Raw genomic sequence first — 23,040 nt, 5'->3', positions numbered from 1 at the left:
TAGCTGGTACGATTCCATCGCTCTCGGAATCCTCCCCGAAGATTTTCCGGCTCAAATCCGACCGCTACGCAGGGAAGAACAGCACACCGGCAACAGCTCCATCAAGTACCCGACCGCCTCGCAGCCACCTCTATCTACGCCCACAGAAGTGATCAGCTGGCCTCATTCCTACGACCCAACGCCACAGCAGCGTGCGGGGCACGCTGCTGCTGTGATCAAGGCCTTTCCCAGCGTCTTCGAAGCAAAGGAAGGTTTACGTGCAATGGCTGGTGGATCCATGGCCATCGAGTTGACAGACGACGCTCGACCCTTCGCCGTAACAGCATCTCGTACAATCCCTTACAATTGGCGTGAAGAAATTAAGAGCCAGTTGGAAGAGCTGCTTAACAAGGGAATCATCGAGAGTGTGGACTACCCTACGGCATGGTGCCACCCCATCGTGCCTGTCCCAAAAAAGACATCTGGTGTAAGGCTGTGTGTTGACCTGACACGACTCAACCGTTACGTGAAGAGGCCCGTGTATCCAGTGCGCTCACCTCATGACGCCATCGCCTCGATCGGGACCGGAGCAGTTTGGTTCACCACTCTTGATGCCAAGATGGGGTATTTTCAAGTCCCCATTAGAGAAGAAGACCAGGATTTAACCTGCTTCATAACACCTTGGGGTCGGTACAAGTTTCGGCGAGCGGTTATGGGTCTCGTCTCGTCTGGAGACGAGTATAACCGTCGAGGAGACCAAGCTCTCGGCGACATACCTAACACCATCAAGATCGTGGACGACATCCTGGCCTATGACTCCACCTACAGTGCGCACTTAGCCCATGTCATTCAGATTGTGCGGCGGTGTGACCAGCACGGCATCACTCTCAACCCACAGAAGTTTACATTCGCGGAAAGAGTGGTAGATTACTGTGGTTACTCTGTTTCTGGACAAGGCTACACGACAGACTCAAAGAAAGTTAAGGCAATCTCTGACTTCCCACGACCACAGCACATCACCGACTTACGATCATTCATGGGTCTTACAAACCAGCTTGGAAGCTTTTCTCCTGCTGTGGCTGCAGCTGCACAACCCCTCAGAGATCTCTTACGCCCGAAGAACAGTTGGTGCTGGTCTCCTAACCATGAAGAGGCGTTTGAGAAGGTGAAACAGTGTCTCGTCAGCCCACCTGTCTTGGCATACTTCGACCCATCATTACCAACGATGCTACAGACTGACGCCTCAAGGATGCACGGATTTGGATTCGTTCTCCTGCAGAAGCACAGTGACCAGTGGAAGATGGTGCAATGCGGGTCAAGATTTGTTACAGACACAGAGAGCCGCTATGCAGTAATAGAGTTGGAAATGGCTGCACTCGTCTGGGCAGTCAGGAAATGTGGCACCTACCTGAAAGGACTCCCTCACTTCGATCTAGTGCTCGACCACCGCCCGCTGATACCTCTCCTCAATAGCAAGTTGTTGGGAGAAATAGAGAACCTGCGGCTGCAGCGCATGAGGGAGAAGCTTGCTCAGTATTCTTTCACAGCAAGCTGGCAAAAGGGATCGACACACTGTGTGCCCGACGCCCTCTCACGTGCTCCAGTACAGGACCCAGTGGAGGAAGAGGATGCTGCTACTTCTGGTGACCTCGACCCTCTCCACTCAGCGGTCATCTCAGCGTTATCTGCCACCAATGAGGACGGCGTCCGCTTAGCACCACTCCAGGATCAGACTGTGGAAATGGTACGTGCCGCAGCAGCAAGAGACGGGGAGTACTGCTTGCTCAAGAACGTCATCATCGAGGGCTTCCCTGATCATTGCCACGACCTCGATCACCGCTTGCGTACGTACTGGCCGGTGCGCAGTCTGCTGGCCGTAGACGACGACCTGGTGGTTTACGGGCCGAGGCTTCTTATTCCTCACAGCCTCCGCCGAGAAACACTAGAGCGACTCCATGACAGTCATCAGGGGATGGAGCGCACCAAGCGACGGGCCCGACAAACGGTGTACTGGCCTGGTATGGACAGAGACGTTGAGAACGTCGTTTCTGGATGCTCACTATGCCGTCCACTCCTACCAAGCCAAGCCAACGAACCTCTCTGGCAGGACACGGACACACCCAGCAGGGTGTTTGAGTCAGTTTCTGCAGACTACTTCCACGCAGCAGGCCGTACATACCTCGTGTATGTAGATCGCTTGTCTGGGTGGCCTCACGTGTCTGCATGCTCACGTCCAGCATCGGCTGATCAGCTCGTTCGTGTCCTTCGGGGTGTGTTCGCCGACACGGGCGTGCCTGTTCTCCTGAGGACTGACGGTGGACCGCAGTTCACTTCTTCATCGGTACGGCGCTTCCTGGCTCGATGGGGGGTGGAGCATCGTGTATCTTCACCTCATTATCCACGCTCCAATGGTCACGCCGAGGCAGCGGTCAAGTCCGTGAAGAAGCTGATCCTCACGACCACACAGCAGGGACACCTGGACGAGGATGCGTTCGCTCGCGGGTTGCTGGAACTGCGCAACACTCCGAGGGCGGAAGGGCGATCACCAGCACAAGTCCTCTTCGGTCATCCTATGAGGTCCTGTGTCCCGGCTCATCATCGCTCATACGCTCAGCAGTGGCAGCGCGCTGCTGATGAGTGCGACGCCAAGGCAGAGCGACTGAGGAAGAAAGCGAAACTTCGCCACGACGCGTCCGCCCGTACTCTTCCTCTCCTGCACCTCGGTGGCCACGTCGACGTTCAAGATCACACGACAGGCCTCTGGGATCGCCTGGGTGTCATCGTGGCTGTTGGGCGAAGGAGAGACTACCTCATCAAGATGGGCAGCGGTCGCGTGATGTGGCGTAATAGAAGACACCTACGCCCACACAGACCTCTTGCTCCCCTTCCTGTCGAGCAGCACACCGCTCATGGCGGTGCAGCGCTTCAGCATCAGGGTCACGAGGAACACCACCATCCCGGCAGCCCGGAGCATCAGGGTAACGGGGTACACCGTGGCCGAGAGCAACCAGAGCGTCGAAGCAGCCGACAGCGTAGGGAGCCGAGACGACTGCAGGTGCGGTGGCACCGTAGCACCTACGATTAGTCGTACGTGTTCATTGTACGCTGTGTTTGTTTTGTGTATATGTACCGTGTTTTCTGTACTTCAATCATTGTAACTTTGTTTCATGTGTTACGGTAGCCATAACAAAGATAAGGAATCTTCCTTATGTCTCGGGGGAGGTGTGTGGTTGTTAGCTAGTTGTGTGAACGAGTGAATGAGCGAGACTTGTGTGAGGCATGAATACGTGTATGAGTGAACGAGCTAGGCTTCAGTCATAAGTGTTAAGTTGAAGTGCGCGGCCTGGCGCCGGGAGATCACCTACCTCCAGCCTTCTGTTCACACCTTCTGTGAATAAACACCTGCACTGTTACCTGCGTTTCCTGTGCCCCTGCTGGTCAAGAGTCGAACAGAGGATAGAAGGAGGATTACACCAGACTACATAGGATAAGTAAACAGCAACAAATCTTTAGGTTCTTCCATGGATTCTTAAGAACACCAGCAAACTAAGAGGTAAAGAGATCACATACCGAAGCATAAGGCCAGGAGGAGGAGGAGGAGGAGGAGGAGGAGGAGGAGGAGGAGGAGGAGGAGGAAAGGGAAGAAAAAGAGAGAATGAAAAAGAAGGAGAAAGAAAAGAGAAAGAGAAAGAGGAAGCGGAAGAGGAAAAGCAACAACAACAACAACAACAACAACAACAACAACAACAACGGAAACAAACGCAGAGAATAAAAGAACGAGAGAGAGAGAGAGAGAGAGAGAGAGAGAGAGAGAGAGAGAGAGAGAGAGAGAGAGACGAACGGGGAAACTTATCGGAAGATGTACAAGTTTGCAAGGAAATGGACTCGTAATGATGTGTTACGAATTCCTGTATGAATTGGTGGCTGTGTGTGTGTGTGTGTGTGTGTGTGTGTGTGTGTGTGTGTGTGTGTGTGTGTGTGTGTGTGTGTGTGTGTGTGGTGTGTGTGTGTGTCTGTGTGCGCAAGGGGGATACATTTACTTGCTCGAATAATTTATGAATCTCTCGACGTCACGTGCTAAAATATCCTGACACATTTAGCAAGGAAAAAATAGTTGAAAAATCTCATTCCCTCATACCTTACTTAATTACGTCACACACACACACATACATCCAATACGCGACTACTATCACCACCACTACTACTACCACCACCACCACCACCACTAGTACTAGCACTACCACTACTACTAATGCCTCACCCAAACACGAAAGGCAAGCAGCAATATCCGCCCCTCATATTTCACTAGGTCTGCATTTCATTACGTTCTGTGCTCTTCATTCTCCTTCAGCGGGGACAGGAGGGCGAGGCATCAGAGAGAGAGAGAGAGAGAGAGAGAGAGAGAGAGAGAGAGAGAGAGAGAGAGAGAGAGAGAGAGAGAGAGCTGTGGTCATAGTCGACCTGCACGCTTCCTCTCTGATACGTCTCGCCTTGTTTGGTTTAGCTCAGGATTCTGGGTCATAAATAATCTGAATGATGTCAAGTTTCTAGGTCTCTCTCTCTCTCTCTCTCTCTCTCTCTGCAGTGTAAATCGTCTAACTTCCCGCCTCCCATAACTTCCATTCCGTTGAGTCTGAAGGCCAGTTCGCTCAGGTCAGGAAACGAGGTCAGGTCATGTGTTTGATGACCACCCACTGCTCTTAACCCTATTACCCTCACCCTTGCACCGCCTCACCCCGCTCGCCTCACACTGGCCGCCTCACTCTGCATGCTTCGTTCATCTAGAGGTAGAATGCAGCGGTGAAGCCAAAACGTGTCCCTCTGGTGTGAAAAGGGAATAAGTACAAGTGTGCATCCGTGAGAAGGAAGCGCTTGTGCCGTGGTGAATGGATACCCAGAGGAGAGATGAATGGTGGAGGAGTGGAAGACACAATAGTCAGCTTGTTAATGCTGAGTCATTAGGCATCTTTACATTATTACACATATTTATGGATGGGGACGGTAAGTGACAGCCATGTGTAGGCCTGGTGGCTTCCTGCAGTTTCCCTTATGTGTGGCAGTTCAGATTGATTTCCTCTTTGGTGGAGTGATGTCAGTGATGGCGGACTCACAGTACGGGGTTTACAATCACTTGGTACTGAAGCAGAAAAAAACCGAGGTGATAAAAGCCTCGAGTCAGGCGATTATCAGGACAGATGTGTCACAGATCATCAAGGCCTCACTCACTCACTCAGGATGTTTGAGCCACAGCTCACTTCGTAACATTGTAACATTTACTGAAATACAATGCGTGACTCGCAATCTGTTGTTGTTTTCTGTTAAAAAATAACAGGGAATCCGAGAGTTGGTGACATGCTGGACGCAGGAAATGGCTTCTTTCCTTGGTCTGAGCTCAATTTCAGGCCCAGCCATGCTCGTGAACACTGAGTCGGGTCATCCTGAATGTGGTCCAGTTTCATGTTCAGCAATTCTTGAGCAAGAAGTGTGATTTCATAAAATGTCTGGAAACAAACTGAATTATCATTTGAAGTGTGTGGCTCGCGCCGCAACGCTGCAGGAGGCTCCATCCCACCTGCGGCTCAGCGTGCGCCAGCCCCGCCGAGGCTGCTTGCCGTGGTGCCCTAAGAATTCACTTAGGGCCCTTGATTCACTCTTGGCCTTGATATTTTGCATGTATGGCTGCATCGTATATTCCTGACATCCTTATGTTTGGCCTCAATGGCCTCCTCAGATGCCTGCCCTATTGGAATGTTCAAAGCCTCGATTACACTTGAGCCATGCATCAGCATCTTGTGTACTGAGGCTGGCATATAATACCAGTTGGTCACACAGAGCTGTGCTGTGTCCTCAGCATACTTCCTGTAGGCTTCAGTGTCGATGTCATAACCCGAATTCAAAGCAAACAGAATAACTGACAATCGATGGATAAGTTGTTCGTCCACTTTTGTAATAGCTGAAGCTTTTGAAGGCTCACTAGAGAACCTTCTTGCACTATTTCCATTATTTGTGTTGCCACTACCTTGTGCAGACAAGTCCACATTAATTCCAAGTGTTTCTTTTAGTTCCCTCTGAATTCTTTTCTTTTCTTTACAGTATTTTTTGGCAGCTCTTCCTTTACACAGCATGTTTTTACCTGCACACGGCAGCCAATATGCAAAACACATTCCAGGGTATTTATTAGTCAATGCAAAGGAGATATACCAAATTCTAAATGTTCTGTTGATGTTACTTTCTCTTTTATTACAGTTAAATTATTCATTCCAAAGGGTTTTGTGACAGGTTGACATAAATAACAAGTGGAAGATGCAGTGGTGGCTAGTGCCTGGCATACTTTTCCATCGGCCATGGTCAGAATCAGTTTGTGGTATACAGTATTACCCCTTCCTTCACTTGGTATCAGGTTGTGTATTTCATTTTTAATGAATTCATGTTCAGATGGAATAAGATGTGGAGTTTCCTTGATGAATTGCAATGTAAGGGGGCGGCAATAAACAGATGAGCATGGGGCAGGGTTTTGCCAGACTGTCATCTTGCTTCTTTTCTCAAGTAACTTAAGGTGGCATAGGAAAGTTGCAAACATGTTAGTTTCACTCACATCACTATTTGTATTGTCATATTTCATGGCATAGAGGGAATGATTTCCACTGCCATCAAAACCATATTTACTGAGGAGTTCAAAAGAGAGTGGCATGGTATGTGCTGACTGTGATCTGATTAGGTCAACAACCATTTTCTGAGAAAGCAGTAGACTTGAGGCAGTTTTATCAAGCAAGTTTTGGAGAGGGACTTCTGCTTTAAAATCACAGATGTTAATGCCCGGGGGATAACAAGTCTTTGTAGCTTCTACCACACTTTTGTAGGATGGATAAAGTGTACAGTTTCTTTCCTTATGGATGGTTCTTTAATAATTGTAAGTACTTTTGCTCATGTTTGTATTGAGCATTATGGAAAGTGCCTCGTGTGGAGTCAGAGGAATTTCAGTTTTGTTCACCAATTTCTTTATCATTTTTGTTTACCTAGTCGGGGTACTTAATGCTGCTCCTTACAAATCTTCGCAGCATGACTTTTCCCAGAATTCCTAAGTTTCATCTGAGCTGCAAAGACAAGCTCTTCTGCTGAATATTTCTTCTTACTTCTGTTTTTTCTTGGCTTTGTTTTTTCACTAACAGTTTTGAAGTCTGCAGATGATCGACCTCTCTTTGAATGACCTGCTTCACTGGTGTTTGAGATCTCATGTTGTGTACTGTCCTCAATTTCCTGTAATTTTAATTTCTTTGAGAGCCAAACACTATTATTCTTTTGGAACCTGGCATTGATGTAATTTGCCTTTCTCCATCGTGTCTGGAAGTCATTCTTAAAGGTTGAAATTGCTGCAGGTGTCAGTGTCGGTGTGTGGTGATGCAATATCTCATGTTCTGATATTACATTAGAAATAACTTGTTCAAATGAGTGGCAGTCTCTACGTGATATATACTTGTCTAATAGAACACTTCTAGCAATCCCCGCCATCTGAAATTAAAGAAACAATACATCTATACTGTCTGTGTTTGTGGTAAAGTCATATTAAGCAAGTTACTGCTGAATATGCACGATTTCCTTTTAATTATTAGGGCTAACTATTTTATTCATTTTGTTATATTTGCGTGACGGCTTAACAGTTTCTTCTACTTTTTTTTTCACCAAAATTTGCATTGTATATTATTATAGGCACACTTGGACGTTCTCTATATATTCATAACATAAGTACAGAAATGGTAGGTCTAACCTTGAACTAATGAAGGCTTTATCAGGTTGTTTAAACACTGGGCGGTGTGTGTGGTGCTGTTACACTAGACTGAGAGAACTTGCGCGCGCCCCTCCCTCCCAGCCTCCTAGCGCGAAATTCGAATGCTGTTGTAGATAAACTCTCTTATTCTTAATGGTGGACGTATGTGGAGCCCTTTTCTTTACAGACATGTTTATTTATGTATATTCTTCCAAACTAATTGGATATCGGCATCCGATATGACCCGATCTTACCATACAGGCGTTTCACTAAAAGCCTATCATAAAACCTAATATTAAATACTTTTCCTTATATCTGTATTATCACATTAAAAAAGAATAATAGCCATTTATTTACAGCGATTCCTGTTTGTTACATGTAAAAAAAATAACAAAAATATAATGATTTTCTCTTTTCCTGAACATCATTATATGCTCTGTAAAATCATCATGGAATGGTTTATGCCGGAAATAACCACGGTATTCCGACATGCTACTTCATAACTTTCGCTGGACCAGTGTAAATTAGTAAACTGTAATCTCCTATTTTGGCCAGAAATTTATCATTTGGTCCCACTGTGCACCGGGACAGCGAGGTCACAACCCCTCGGGTTACATCCCGTACTTGCTGCTAGGTGAACAGGGGCTACACACTAAGAGGCTCGCCCATTTGCTTCGCCGTGTGTGTGTGTGTGTGTGTGTGTGTGGGTGGGTGCTAGCGTGCGTACGTCCAAGCTCGCGCGCACGCGCGCGCACCAGCCATTTTTCCAGCTTTCCAGCGCATATTTATACTCAGTGAAAGCCTGGAAAAAGCTTCCCAGTCACCTCGAAAAAGTTTCGAAAATAAACTATGCTGAAATGTAAAGTTACTCGGAAAGATAAGTCTTGGCGGCATGGCGATCCCCGGACTAGTGAACTGAGCACTCACCTGGCACCCAACTCCTAGGTGCTCGTAATTGGCTCGACACCGGGAAAAAAGGATCATGCACCAGCTTTCCTTAATTTGGCCCTGCGTGAAAAAAGGGATCCTGCCGAAGCTCCCCTAAATAAACATAAAAGTCATTATTTTTATCCAATAATAAACAATAATTCCTGCCTACCGCAGCTCCCCACGCCGCCATTGCCCTAAATACTGCCTTCCTCTTCTCGATCCCTTCCTGCCTTCTCCAGCCGGGAATTACCAGTAAAATTCCGGTGATGGTGATGCGTCCCGGCCGTGATGGGTATTTGCCTTAAACCGCATCCAAAGCGCGGTGTTCCTTCCTGCCGCGCCTTGTTTTACGTCCCCCCCCCCTCCTTCGTAATGTATCGCCCTGGAGACGAAATGCTTACACCAGAGAGAGAGAGAGAGAGAGAGAGAGAGAGAGAGAGAGAGAGAGAGAGAGAGAGAGTATATGGCCGCTGTTAGTTTGCTTGGGTCCTCATCTGCGTCCGCCATAACGCGGTGCTGGAAATTCGTGCGCTTCCCTCACACCCCCCTAACACCACCACCACCACCACCTCATGCCATCATGCCATACATAGTCTTCGCTCCGTAAGCGGTCTTGTAGCTCGTTTTCTGTTGCATTCCTTCTCTCTCGGCTGATACTATCTTAGGTCTTTGATGTTTAGGATGCTTCTCTGTTTTTGGAAGTGTATATATATATATATATATATATATATATATATATATATATATATATATATATATATATATATATATATATATATATATATATATATATATATATAAAGCATCCTTGATATCGTGCAGGATTGGTGAGGTGGTTGGATGAGCAACAAATTCTGCCACAGACTCGTCTTATGGGAATATATTTCAGTATAGGGTTTTCGGATTTCGGCACAAGAATATGGTGGAAGGATAAAGTGCCTAGTGTATACTGTGTGTGTGTGTGTGTGTGTGTGTGTGTGTGTGTGTGTGTGTGGACGAGGCAGCAGGTGCAGGCTCTCCGCCAGGAGTGAACACCGAGCCTCGTGCCGCCGCTCGCCGCGCCACCCTCAAGCCGTATTACCGCGACTCTCATCCCGAGCCGCCGTGGCCTCAAAAAAACTCGGTGAAGTGTTGACTGCAATGGCAACACAATGGCGCCACAATACTAGCTCGCCGCTGGGATAAGACAGCACACACCTGCGCCGCCACACACAATACATCCTCAGTCTTGTTACTCAATTGTAGGCGTTATGGTGAACGTGTGTGTGTGTGTGTGTGTGTGTGTGTCAGGCAGTGGTGGCCGCCCGTCATCATGACTGTAACATGATTATGCGCATGTTAAGTTAAGTTTATTTTACGTTCGTGCTACCCGTCAGTGGTATGGTTCCAATATTATTTGTTTTATTTCTCTTAATATACTTCTTATTGTATGCTGAACGAGTTTACACCAACTATGTATGTATTTGTCCGTAAATTGTGTATTTGATATTTGATGTGATAAAAATACTGTATAAGTAGACTACAATGGATTTGTTAAAGAGTATAGTTTATGCGGAGTGGCACACGGTTGTTGTGGAGGCCCGCGCGGCCTGATATAGACACTGACAGACAGGAGAGTGAGACAAGTGGAGACGGTTTGCTAGCTACGGGTCTCCCTCGTAGGACTCGGGAATAAGGTCGCCCCTCCTGTTCTATAGACTGTAAGTGTTATAACCTTTACATGATTATTGTTCAGGGTTATCTTCATAGTAGTTACAATTTGCTTCATGTGCTCAACATTATTTCTGTACCACTTGTTATCAATCATGGGTTATTAGTGCCTATGATTGTGTTTATTAAATTATACTAATCATATGATCAGGGAATGAGATATTGACATGTCTGTGGTTTGTAGGGTTATGAAAGTGAGACGTCAGTGGATTACCTATCAATTATCAAAGCACCAGTGACGTATCCGGCTGTTGGGGATTACACGCCATAGTATTTTCAACACAACTGACGCTGGCAATGTTGTGAGTGTTATGGTTATTGTGTATTTGTGTGATTTTTGTCATGCTATGATTTACAGTGATATGTATGAGGATTTTCTGAGCTTTATAATGATGTGAGTCACACAGGGTATTTATCCATTGTTTGGGAGGTTTATCATATTGTGAACTGCAGAGATATTTTTGTGATTTCTGTACTTATTATACTATGAGGTACATGGGAACTATTCAAGGTCTGATCATGTTATGTAGTGATTATTTTTGTATTTTTAGTGTTTCTACGCTCATATGATTTTACCATGATTTGGTATCGGGCTGATTTATCCTGGACCCACAGGTTGGAACGCTACAATAAATGTTGCAACACATTGCTCGCCTGTGGATTGCCCTAACGCTACATTCCAACAACACCCACAACCATGCCCAAGACGGAGGACCTTGAGCGCCGACGGAGACTACGAGGGACAGCCCGTGGAAAGCTAACTAGGAAGTGTAACCTACTCTCTGAGCAAGTGAAGCAGGGTAAGCCATCTAGCATTATTGAGGATTATTATGAGGAAGTAAAGGACGCTTTTCGGGAACTCGAGAGACGACACGAGGATGTGATGGACGCATTATGTGAGAGTGATCAAGAGGAGGAGGACTTTAATGGAAAACTTAAGAATGAAGAACAGTATATAGTTCAGGCAGAATTGTTGAAGACAGGTGCTTGTGAGACTTTATTACAGCTATGTAAAAAGGAAAAGGAGACAGCCTTAACAGATAGTGCAACTAAGGTTAAGGTGAAGCCAATAGAACCTCCTAAATTTGAAGGTGACATACGCCAATACCAGACATTTCGCAGCAACTATGATAAAATAATGACTGTCAATTATGGGGAAAATGCCTTTGCCTTAAAACAGTGCTTATCAGGTGAAGCGCTAAGTGTAGTACATGGAGTAGATGATGATTACAAGGAAATGTTCCGTCGTCTTGACCAAAGGTATGCTGATCCAGTTAGATTGACAGATACTGTTATCAACCAACTGCAAGAATTAAAGCCAATTGCTGAAGGCAATACTGGTAAATTTGTAGAAACCGTGGAAGTCATAGAAAAGTGCTGGACTGACATGAGTAAAAATAATTTAGAAGTACAGATGTCCACTGTAATTGTGATAAGCTTAATTGAGAAAATACTTCCACCCCAACAAAAAAGAGAGTGGACTAAGATCTACCAAAATCTGTCAAATAAAGTAAATGCTTTTCCTGAGTTGTTAAAGTATTTGAAGGAAGAAAAGAATGTCCTTGATTATATAGACAAAGATGTTCGTAAGAGGTCACATAATTCCAAGGCTACTGTTCATAGTGTAGAGGTAAAAGAGGATGACAGTCAAATTATGAGAACATTGCAAAAGTTGCAACTTCAACAAGCAGAACATCAGGCTAACATGGAAAGTATAATGCAGAAGTTCACTCAAACACTATCTAGTGGGGGTTCACAGGTTGGACGTCATAGACAAAACTACGGAAACCCCAACTTTTGTTGGTATCACAATTCTGATTCGCACACTATCAGTCGCTGTAACACATTTCATAATTTGGAACCCTCAAACAAGATGGAGGTTTTACGGAAGAACCATGTTTGTTTTCACTGTTTGGCAATGGGACACAGTTCTAAGGATTGTCAGGAAAAACGCAGTTGCTACATGAAGTTAGGAAATGGTAATGTTTGTGGTAAGCCACATCATCCGAGACTTCACTATTTGCTTTATCAAAATGATATTAATATTCACACCAACAAGTCAGATGGTTGTACTTTGCTGATGATTGGTCAAGTTAACTGTAAAGATGACTCATTAGTAACTCTTTTTGATCCCGGCAGTACAAGTAGCTTGGTGACTCATCGCAAAGCACGGGACTTAGGATTATGTGGCACACCATATAACATCACTATGACAACAGTTGGAAATGTAAGTGATACTGTATTCACTAAAATGTATAAAATGCCTCTTGTAGATGAGACAGGTAAACAATATTTAATACAATGTGTAGGAATGGATGAAATCACTTCAGAAGTTAATCCAGTCCCTATGGACATAATTCTTTCTCAGTTAGGAGTTTCTCAGTCAATGCATATTTTCCGTCCTCATGGGAGAGTTGATCTTTTGATTGGTGCTGACAGTTGCGACATCATTCCTACAACTGTTAAAACTGTAGGGAAATTGCAACTCATGAAAGGTCCCTTCGGCTATTGTGTCAGAGGATCGCACCCAGAACTCAAAAATGAATATACAGAGCACTATGTGGCTCAAGTAAACCACATGTCCTTAACATCTAACACTTTTGAAATTCAAGGGGAGATCTGTAGAACTTTTAAGGAGGATATAGATAATTTGTTTGCAATGGATCACCTAGGCACAAATTGTAGACCCAAATGTACCAATTGCATTAACTGTAAAGACTGCAATAGAGAGACGCACATAACTGTAAAGGAAGAAGAAGAAATGAAATTGATTCTCAGTGGACTTGAATATCAGGAGAAAGAGAAGACCTGGACTGTACATTACCCTTGGATTAAAGATCCACATCATTTGCCGAATAATTTTGGGGTAGCACTAATGAAACTTAAAGGTACGGAAAAGCGACTGAAGAAGTTGGGCAGTAGGTCAACAGAAAATTACAAGGTACAAATTGATGACATGTTAAAGAGAGGTGTTGCTAGAAAACTAAATAGGGAGGAGTTAAATTGGTACAAAGGTCCAGTGCACTATTTGTCTCATCATGAGGTGTTGAAACAAAGTTCAGCTTCCACCCCTACTCGCATTGTATTTAATGCTTCTGCCTCATATAATGGTCATGTGCTGAATAATTATTGGGCTAAGGGTCCCAATGTAATGAACAGTCTTTTTGGTCTTTTACTTAGATTCAGAGAAGGTTCCATAGCATTTGTTGGAGATATAGCCAAGATGTTTAATAGCATCAGGTTATCTGAATTTGACAGTCACGTACACAGGTTTCTTTGGCGAGACTTTGAGGATCGGGCCCCAGACCACTATGCCCTCACAGCAGTTCCCTTTGGAGACATTTGTAGTCCGGCTATTGCTATACTTGCTATGAGACAAACAGCTGAGAAATGCAAGGAGGAATTCCCTGAAGCAGCCAACGTAATTGTGCAAGATAGTTACATGGATGATATCATACATAGCATGAATGATACAGAGAAGGCTAGTCAGATCATAAAGGATGTTGAGCTTATTCTGAACCGTGGAAACTTTCACATGAAGGAGTGGATCATAAGTGGGAAGACCCAAGTTGGAAATGATGTGGACTTGTCAGGTATACCAGGAGAAAAGGTTCTGGGATTAGTATGGAACCCTGTAGAAGATGAAATAAGTTTCAAGATGAAAATGAAAAGTACGTGTAAACAGACTTGCAGTGTTGAAGTTAAGAGTAATTCCGATGAACCACAAAATCCACTAACTAAAAGAAAGGCTCTTAGTTACATATCAACAATATTTGATCCCATGGGGTTTGTTACACCAGTGACTTTACGTGGTAAACTGTTGATGAGACAAATCATTGAGTACATTGATGAGAATGGACGGAAATTAGACTGGGATGATCCTTTACCTGAGGAATTTATAGGGAAATGGTACAAATTCTGTCATGATATGCATGAATTGGGAACTATTAAATTGCCTAGATGCATTTGTAATGCTGAATTAGTTGAACCAACCCTGATACTGTTTAATGATGCGAGCACCCTAGCATATTCTGCGTGTGCTTATGCACGTTGGCGTGTTGGGAAAGATAAGTATCAATCAAAGCTACTTGCAGCCAAAAGCAGACTCGCACCAATTAAGACACAGACTATTCCCAGACTGGAGTTGTCCAGTGCAGTTCTTAGTGTTCGCCTCCGCAATACAATAATGAACGAAACTAACATCAGATTTGATCATGTTCACCACTTTACTGACTCTGAGATTGTGCTTTCACAAATAACAAAACACAATATTAAGGCTGGAACTTATGTTGCAAATAGAATTGTAGAAATAAAAGAAAGCTCCTTGAGTAATGAATGGCACTGGATCTCGACTGAAGTAAACATAGCTGACCTAATGACCCGTTCAAGTAAATTTGTTGATATGGGTCCAACGTCATGCTGGCAGTGTGGACCCACTTTCTTAGAATTACCATTTTCTCAATGGCCCATGAAGTCAATCTCTCCAACACCAGAGATAAAGTCCATCATTAACACAGCTGAAGTAAACAACTGGCATATTAATGACTGCAATATGTTTGACATAGACAGATTTAATTCATACCGCAAAATTATAGGAGTCACTGCAAGAGTTTTGAATGCCCTTCATGCGCGTTCTTTCAAGGGAATCCTGGCATCACCAACAGTAGATCAACTTAAACAAGCAGAAATATTATGGATCAAAAGAGCCCAGATTTCTTTAACAGACAACTGGGAAAAAAGGTTCAAGCGGTTAGGTCCATTTTGTAAGGATGGAATAATATATGTAGGATCAAGAATTGCTGCATGGCTGAAGAATAATTACAATAATGAAGCTTTCATTCTACTTCCCACTAAACATAGACTCACAGAGGTGTGCATTAAGGATATTCATGATAAAGACCATGGAGGGATTGAATCTACTCTATGTAAACTACAGGCTAAATTTTGGATTCCTCAAGCTAGAAAGTTAATCAAATCAGTTAAATCTCGCTGCGTGACATGCAGACGTTTAGAAAAACAAGTGATTGGACAAAGCATGGGACCAGTACCAGAAGAAAGGTTGAAACCTTCACCTCCCTTTTACCATTCTGCTCTTGATCTATTTGGCCCATTAATGATTAAGGATACAGTCAAAGGAAGATGTAAAAAAAAGGTGTATGGTGTTGTAGTAAATTGTCTCAGCACAAGAGCATCATATGTTGACTTAGTAGAAGGGTATGATACTGACAGTCTCATCACTACTCTTCGTAGGTTTACAGCCATCAGAGGCTTCCCTCACTCAATGTATTCCGACCATGGTTCACAACTCAAATTGGCAAGTAAAGAAGTTTGTTTCTTGACTCAAGACCAGGAAAAATTATCACAATTTAGCCGAGAAGGCGGTATGGAGTGGAAATTTACAAAATCTGCTGATGCTCCATGGGAGAATGGGTGCTCAGAAGCTATGGTAAAATTGGTGAAGAGAGTTATGACCAGAGTAATAGGTGACAGTACATTGACATTTGGTGAATTACAATCAGCAATGTTTGAGATTGCAAATATGTTGAACGAGAGACCAATAGGTATGAAAAATGGTTCAGACTGTACTAAGGGATCTTATCTTTGTCCAAATGATCTAATACTAGGGCGTGCAAGTGTACACACACCAGAAGGTGTATTTGACAGCAGTACAAACACAAGGACTCGCCAAAGGTTCATCAATGCAATTGTAAAATCCTTCTGGAAGAAATGGATGATGCATTATTTTTCAACATTAATTGTACAACAAAAATGGCATTGTGAGAAAAGAAATCTCCGAGTGGGAGATATTGTTTTGGTGCAGGATAGTAATAATTTGAAAGGGCATTGGAAACTTGCTGAAGTGTGTCAAGTTTTACCGAGTTCTGATGGTAAGGTTAGAGATGTACAAATTAGATACAAGTTACAAAGCGGAAATAGCATGTATAAGGGTCATCAAGATATAAAGGTTAACAGATCTGTCCACAAACTTGTGTTGATACTTCCGATCGAAGAACAATAATTTTAATTCTTTTTCTTGGGGTGGGGAGTGTAACATGATTATGCGCATGTTAAGTTAAGTTTATTTTACGTTCGTGCTACCCGTCAGTGGTATGGTTCCAATATTATTTGTTTTATTTCTCTTAATATACTTCTTATTGTATGCTGAACGAGTTTACACCAACTATGTATGTATTTGTCCGTAAATTGTGTATTTGATATTTGATGTGATAAAAATACTGTATAAGTAGACTACAATGGATTTGTTAAAGAGTATAGTTTATGCGGAGTGGCACACGGTTGTTGTGGAGGCCCGCGCGGCCTGATATAGACACTGACAGACAGGAGAGTGAGACAAGTGGAGACGGTTTGCTAGCTACGGGTCTCCCTCGTAGGACTCGGGAATAAGGTCGCCCCTCCTGTTCTATAGACTGTAAGTGTTATAACCTTTACATGATTATTGTTCAGGGTTATCTTCATAGTAGTTACAATTTGCTTCATGTGCTCAACATTATTTCTGTACCACTTGTTATCAATCATGGGTTATTAGTGCCTATGATTGTGTTTATTAAATTATACTAATCATATGATCAGGGAATGAGATATTGACATGTCTGTGGTTTGTAGGGTTATGAAAGTGAGACGTCAGTGGATTACCTATCAATTATCAAAGCACCAGTGACGTATCCGGCTGTTGGGGATTACACGCCATAGTATTTTCAACACAACTGACGCTGGCAATGTTGTGAGTGTTATGGTTATTGTGTATTTGTGTGATTTTTGTCATGCTATGATTTACAGTGATATGTATGAGGATTTTCTGAGCTTTATAATGATGTGAGTCACACAGGGTATTTATCCATTGTTTGGGAGGTTTATCATATTGTGAACTGCAGAGATATTTTTGTGATTTCTGTACTTATTATACTATGAGGTACATGGGAACTATTCAAGGTCTGATCATGTTATGTAGTGATTATTTTTGTATTTTTAGTGTTTCTACGCTCATATGATTTTACCATGATTTGGTATCGGGCTGATTTATCCTGGACCCACAGGTTGGAACGCTACAATAAATGTTGCAACACATTGCTCGCCTGTGGATTGCCCTAACGCTACAATGACCAGCAGGGTTTAATGAGAGTGTATGGCAATATTTCGTGCATGTGTGTAATTGCAAACAAATATTTTGGGCGTCATCGTGTTTAATATGGACGAGGATGTTAGGGACTGATTGGACGACTGCAATCATGAGTGTTGTGCTTCATCTGTGTTTCGTTAACATTATTGTTGTCTGTGAATATGCATGCATGTGAAGCGCTGAAATGCTTGATTTGTAATGAACATGAAAATTAATTAAATCTTACTTCAATTCATTAAATAAGGAAGAACTGAAGAGTTTAGGAAATACTGGTTTATGATTTTTATTCCATGTCAGTTTTTTTATTAACTTTTAATTAGTAATCGAAGCTAATATATTGCTTAATGATTAACTGTTCATGTTATTGATTTTGATTTATTCATCTTCATTGTTTAAAAAAAAATTTACCGTTAAATCAATGAGTGTGCTTGGCGTCACCTTCATTAGGTCATGCACACAACTGCACTTCAATATTTTCAATCCAAGAGTCATTACACACTGGTCTCTCCCGCAACGTGACATTTTCTTTCAGTTAAACACCTGCAGTGCCTGGAATTCGCACTGCTAAATATAGGGCCAGAGAGAGAGAGAGAGAGAGAGAGAGAGAGAGAGAGAGAGAGCGGCTGGTGATCGAACCCCTGGCCCGATACTCAACACACGCGACACCTTGCCAATCGGCGCATAATATTATCACCGTGGCCTGTGTGCTGTGTCATCGACCTTGACTGTTCCGCCGATACACACTGTCTGCGCTGAACGGCTGACATGAATTTAATGTAATTGATGGGAGGAAGTGACAGGCGGGGATGAATTGCCCTGAAGTGTGGCGACAGCTTATCCCTCGCCTTGAACCAGAGTGCTGACCTTGACAAGTGGGTTTAGGAGATAAGGAGCACGGAGGCATGGACGACACATGAACAGATGGAAGGATGGGATTAGATTTGCTGTGGTGGCTTGGAATAGACGGGTAGCGAACTGAGAGGAAGATGGGGTAAAAGTGTTTGTGTTGCATGAAAGACATAAAAACGCAAGGAAAGCTGCAACAAGTATACGTAGCAGTGTTTGTGTAAAATATACTAGCTGTACCCGCCTATCATCCCTGCTCACACTGCTCCTTATTGGTCAGATTCATGGATATTGTTGTTTATGATAATGATGACAGCTGTCCTCTCACTTTGATGAGTTGCAATAAACAACTGCCATTGATGAGCACTGAAAGGTGATCGTTAGTGAAGTTCATAACAGTGAACTAGATAAACACACCCAATACATATACTGTGCCTAGATTCACCTGAGATTTAGCGCCACCTAACCACCTGCTGTAGTTATCTTTTTCCTTCCGGATTTTGTACATAACATTTTTTTACGCGTGAAGGAAGTCGGTCATCAGCGCAGAAGCGAAGTAAAAATAGAATCGTCCTGGCAGAAATTCAATGAATAAGTACATATAAGTGTGTGTGTGTGTGTGCGTGTGTGTGTGTGTGTGTGTGTGTGTGTGTGTGTTCACAGTTATACATTTTACATGCACAATGTATGTAAATATTTGTCGTTTTCACTCGACATCAGCAGAGGCAGCTGTGTGCCGAGTATTGACAGCACCGGCACCACCACCACCACCGCCGCCACCACCACTAACAACCATCACCATGGCCGCCGCCACCACCAACCACCACCACCACCACCACCACCAACAACAACAACAGCAACAGCAATAACAACAACGTCCACCACCACCACCACCACCACCACCACCACCACCAACAGCAGCAGCAGCAGCAGCAAACAGGAATACTGACACGCAACAACAACAATAAAAATAAAATTATACGTAAACAAATCTATAAGTTATCTTGAAAAAAAAAAAAGCATCAACATGGAAAGAATGTGACACTGATAAGTCATATGAGAGAGAGAGAGAGAGAGAGAGAGAGAGAGAGAGAGAGAGAGAGAGAGAGAGAGAGAGAGAGAGAGAGAGAATCTATACATTAATATTTACATTCATGAGAAAATACCCACTCTAAACACACACGCACACACTCACGAGAGGAAACACTCACCCAATGCAAGTAGTTGATGGAGAAGCGGTCGTCACTGGAGTGTGTGTGCAGACTCACCGTCAGGAGCTGGTAGTCCCTCTTCCTGATCCAAGACACCTGCAGAGCACACAGACGGTCATGGTCTTAGCACGTGTGTGTGTGTGTGTGTGTGTGTGTGTGTGTGTGTGTGTCTAGACGAGTGTTATTGTTCGCTTAACGGGCTTGGGTTGATGGCGTGCAGTACATCCACGTCACTGTTGCCTAAGCTATTGTTGTGTATCGTAAGCACATTGTTAAGGCCATTAGAAGATGCTCCAACGCCTTGCAGTTTAAGTTTCTATCCAAGGACTTTACTATTGACCCACTGTGACCTAGTTGTCTTAGATGTATGTATGTAATATGCTGTGGTTTGAAACTGCATATATTTCTGCGTAAATATATGCTAAACAAACACTACGAAAACTCCACTGATAATTGATAGTTCCCTCATAAAAATAAAATAAAATAAAAATATAAATATAATTAATAGATAAATACAAAATAGGTAATTATATATCCTAAGCGAGCACTCCCTCAGGAAGTGCAATAAACTCACAGAAAAGTTCCTCGAGTCACCATGTTTTTTGCCTTATATTCACAAGTGTTAAAGCAGCCCGTGTTTGTGGAGGCCGAGGCTGATGAGACAAGGACTCCTGCACTAATGCCACTCAGAGGATGGATGCGGTGGGCAGCCTCGCCTCCACTCGCCGCCTGCGCCATCACGAGTGACATAACTTGTTTACCTCACCAGTCATCGTATTGGAGGCCATGACATTCCTGGTTTCTCAGTGCTTGCCTCAGAGCAGCGTATTCTTAAAAAATCTGATGAACATTTAGTGTTTTACTTTTAATAGGTTCTAGGAGAAGTTAGAGTTTTTAAGGGTGTGTAGTTTTTAAGGGTGTAGATTCATCTCAGTAGGGAAAAGACGCACGAGAACAAGACTAATTTATGCGTAGCTTTTGAAAATAGTCTTAATAACAAACTCAGACACAAGAAAATTCAATAAATCATCGCTGTATCCCTTAAAAATACTCTTGATTAAAGAACAAAAGCGTTTAAGAATACTGGCGAGAGATCAACACAACCTCAGTCACATCAAGGTACCGACGCTTCCCCACAGGAACTTCAGATCTTAAGGTAACTTGCTGACACACTCCGTCATTTACCAGGCCGCCAGTCGCACTTGAGGTCTTGCATTGAAGAATGACGGACGCTCCCACTTGTGCTGTCACGATGCTTTTGTTTTGAGTCACGAATCTGTCGCCGTCTGCCTTCGCGCGCGCCTGTCCCCCGAGCTCCAACTATTCGTGTTGGTCCATTGCGCTGCGGGAGAAAGAAGGTGTTCCCCCCGTCAGGTTACGTTAAGTGTTTCTAAGTCTTGAGGTCACCGTCCTGGGAAGTGTACAACGTGTTGATAACCACTGAAATAAAGTGATGTGTGTGTGTGTGTGTGTGTGTGTGTGTGTGTGTGTGTGTGTGTGTGTGTTTGTGTGTGTGTGTGTGTATGCGCGCGTGCGTGCGTGCGTGTGTGTGTTGTATTCCTTCGCCTCTGTACTCCACCACTCTCTCTCTCTCTCTCTCTCTCTCTTGTCTGTTTGTCTAGTCTTATCTTCTGCATCATGATGCGTTTCTTTTGTTTGCTCAGCTCACACACACACACACACACACACACACACACCGACATCCCTCATTCTCATAATAACAGAGAAGCAAATTAATGTTCATCTCATCTTCAGGAAACACAATAACAATAACACATTCAGTGACGAAATTCAGAAACACAATCTGACGGATTAGAATTAGGCAGCAATCCCCGATAAATAGTAAAAAAATAAATAAATAAAAAAATCCGCCGCGGCCATGAACATAGATAAACAGGCTTAATTCGTAACAATAGATTAGTGGATTCGCTTTGGAAACCGAATCAACCCGATGAAGCTCCACTCAGCGTGTCTCGCCCTCCTGTTCGGATCCCGGAGTGAGCAGTGACCGGTGGCATAGTGTGTGGGTGTCTGCGGGCGCCTTTGATTAACGACCGCCACTAAATAAAGGAACTACACACGAAAGGGATTGAAACGCTTCGTCCACCCAGAGCACCGACCCTTTAGAGCGAACGGATGATCATGGAACACAGAAAAAAAACGTAACAAAAAGAGAAGCTGTTTATGCTGATGTTATTCTAAGTAGCAGTGAGTGGCACAGAGTGTTAGGGCAAAGGGCGTGTTTTGCCTTCTAAGTCTGTTATGATACACACGAATCTCTCTCTCTCTCTCTCTCTCTCTCTCTCTCTCTCTCTCTCTCTCTCTCTCTCTCTCTCTCTCTCTCTCTCTCTCTCTCTCTCTCAAGTTTTCACCCAGAGTGAAGGTAAACTCAGGTATGCAAGCACGTCGCCTTGCCAGGGAGCCTTCGATTACCCGGTGCATCCGTGCCAGGCTGGAGTGTGGAGTGGGTGGAGAAGGTGGAGAGGCAGGCATTGTGAGGCTGAGAGAGGGCTGGAGGAGTACAGGCAGGGTGAGTGAAGGAGGATGAATTAAGTGAGTGAGAGGAAGATGAGGGGAAAGAACGCAGACAGGAATAAATTTTAACTTTCCTCCTCTCCTATCCTCTCCTTTTTCCATGTACGAGTATATCTTTTACGCTGTCTCACTTTTTCTCAGTGTTCCTTCCGTTTTGTTTCCTGCAATCCTGTGCACCTGTTTACCTTCGTGCCGCTACTTCCTATTCGCAGAATTTCACCCAAAGAAAAGAGGAAATTGAAAGGAAGAAGAATATCCAGACAGAGTCAGCTGACAAAGCACTCTCATTACAATAACAAAGAGGAAGGAGGAGGTGGAGGTGATGGCGGACAGGAATGGAGAGAAGAAGAAGGAAGAGGAGGAGGAGGAGGAAGAAGAGGAGACTGAAGGAAGAGGAGGATTAAAGGTAGAAGGGAGGAAAGGAAGAGGAGGAGGAGGAGGACCACGTGTGCTGAAAGGAAGAGAAGGCTTACGATGACCACAGGAGGAGGAGAAACAGGAGAGAGGAAGGCAAGATGAAGGTAAAGTCTTTGTGAATACGTTTAATCACACACACACCGGAAGCCTCACGCCCTTTCCGCTGCTCTCCTCATAACGACGGAGGCACGACTGGTCGCCTCGTTTGCCGAAGTGCATGTGGTAATCGCTCCCGCGAACACCCGAGCGAGACTGCGACGCCGCGAGACGATCGGAACCCCCCACCTCCTCTCCTGTAGTAGGCGCTGAAGGTACCGCTGCTGCAAGAATGGGGAGGGTATTTCTTCTGGTGTTTCTCCGGGTGTGTTTCCATATTGATCGGCTGTAAATGTGCGGTGCGGCGCGGCGGATTTGTCAGCTGGGTAATTATGGAGGCTGTAATGACTTCACAGGAGGTGTTAAGTGAGCAGCGCCGCCTCATTACCAACACTTTCTTCATCATTATCCTC

General features: G+C 44.1%; 1 protein-coding gene and 1 long non-coding RNA gene across 5 annotated transcripts in view; one reads left to right on the top strand and one right to left on the bottom strand.

The window, feature by feature from the left end:
- Positions 1-23,040, bottom strand: part of LOC135097139 (uncharacterized) — a 118,899-nt gene that overhangs the window by 74,496 nt on the left and 21,363 nt on the right. The window contains exons 2-3 of the long non-coding RNA XR_010265404.1: positions 20,765-20,921; positions 19,580-19,675 (exon numbers count right to left, since the gene is read on the bottom strand). This is a non-coding gene — a long non-coding RNA (uncharacterized LOC135097139). The remainder of the gene's footprint in view (positions 1-19,579; positions 19,676-20,764; positions 20,922-23,040) is intronic.
- On the top strand, positions 9,990-17,470 carry LOC135097179 (uncharacterized). 4 transcript variants are annotated; one of them, XR_010265438.1, is made up of 2 exons: positions 9,990-16,814; positions 17,009-17,470. XR_010265438.1 is itself a non-coding variant. In XM_063998950.1 (2 exons), the coding sequence occupies exon 2, from the start codon at positions 11,082-11,084 to the stop codon at positions 16,401-16,403; it is 5,322 nt and encodes a 1,773-aa protein (XP_063855020.1). In that variant the 5' UTR covers positions 9,990-10,374; positions 11,000-11,081; the 3' UTR covers positions 16,404-17,470. The 4 variants fall into 4 exon arrangements, 3 of the variants coding, with proteins under 3 accessions (XP_063855020.1, XP_063855019.1, XP_063855018.1); XM_063998950.1 differs by having other exon boundaries at positions 9,990-10,374; positions 11,000-17,470; XM_063998949.1 differs by having other exon boundaries at positions 9,990-10,374; positions 10,569-17,470.

Source organism: Scylla paramamosain, unplaced genomic scaffold (assembly GCF_035594125.1).
Source record: "Scylla paramamosain isolate STU-SP2022 unplaced genomic scaffold, ASM3559412v1 Contig13, whole genome shotgun sequence".
Lineage (NCBI taxonomy): Eukaryota > Metazoa > Arthropoda > Malacostraca > Decapoda > Portunidae > Scylla > Scylla paramamosain.
This window is presented reverse-complemented; position numbering and strand designations above follow the sequence as displayed.

Coding starts and splice junctions, on each gene's coding strand:
- LOC135097179 (XM_063998950.1), top strand. CDS start 11,082: ATGCCCAAGACGGAGGACCTTGAGCGCCGACGGAGACTACGAGGGACA.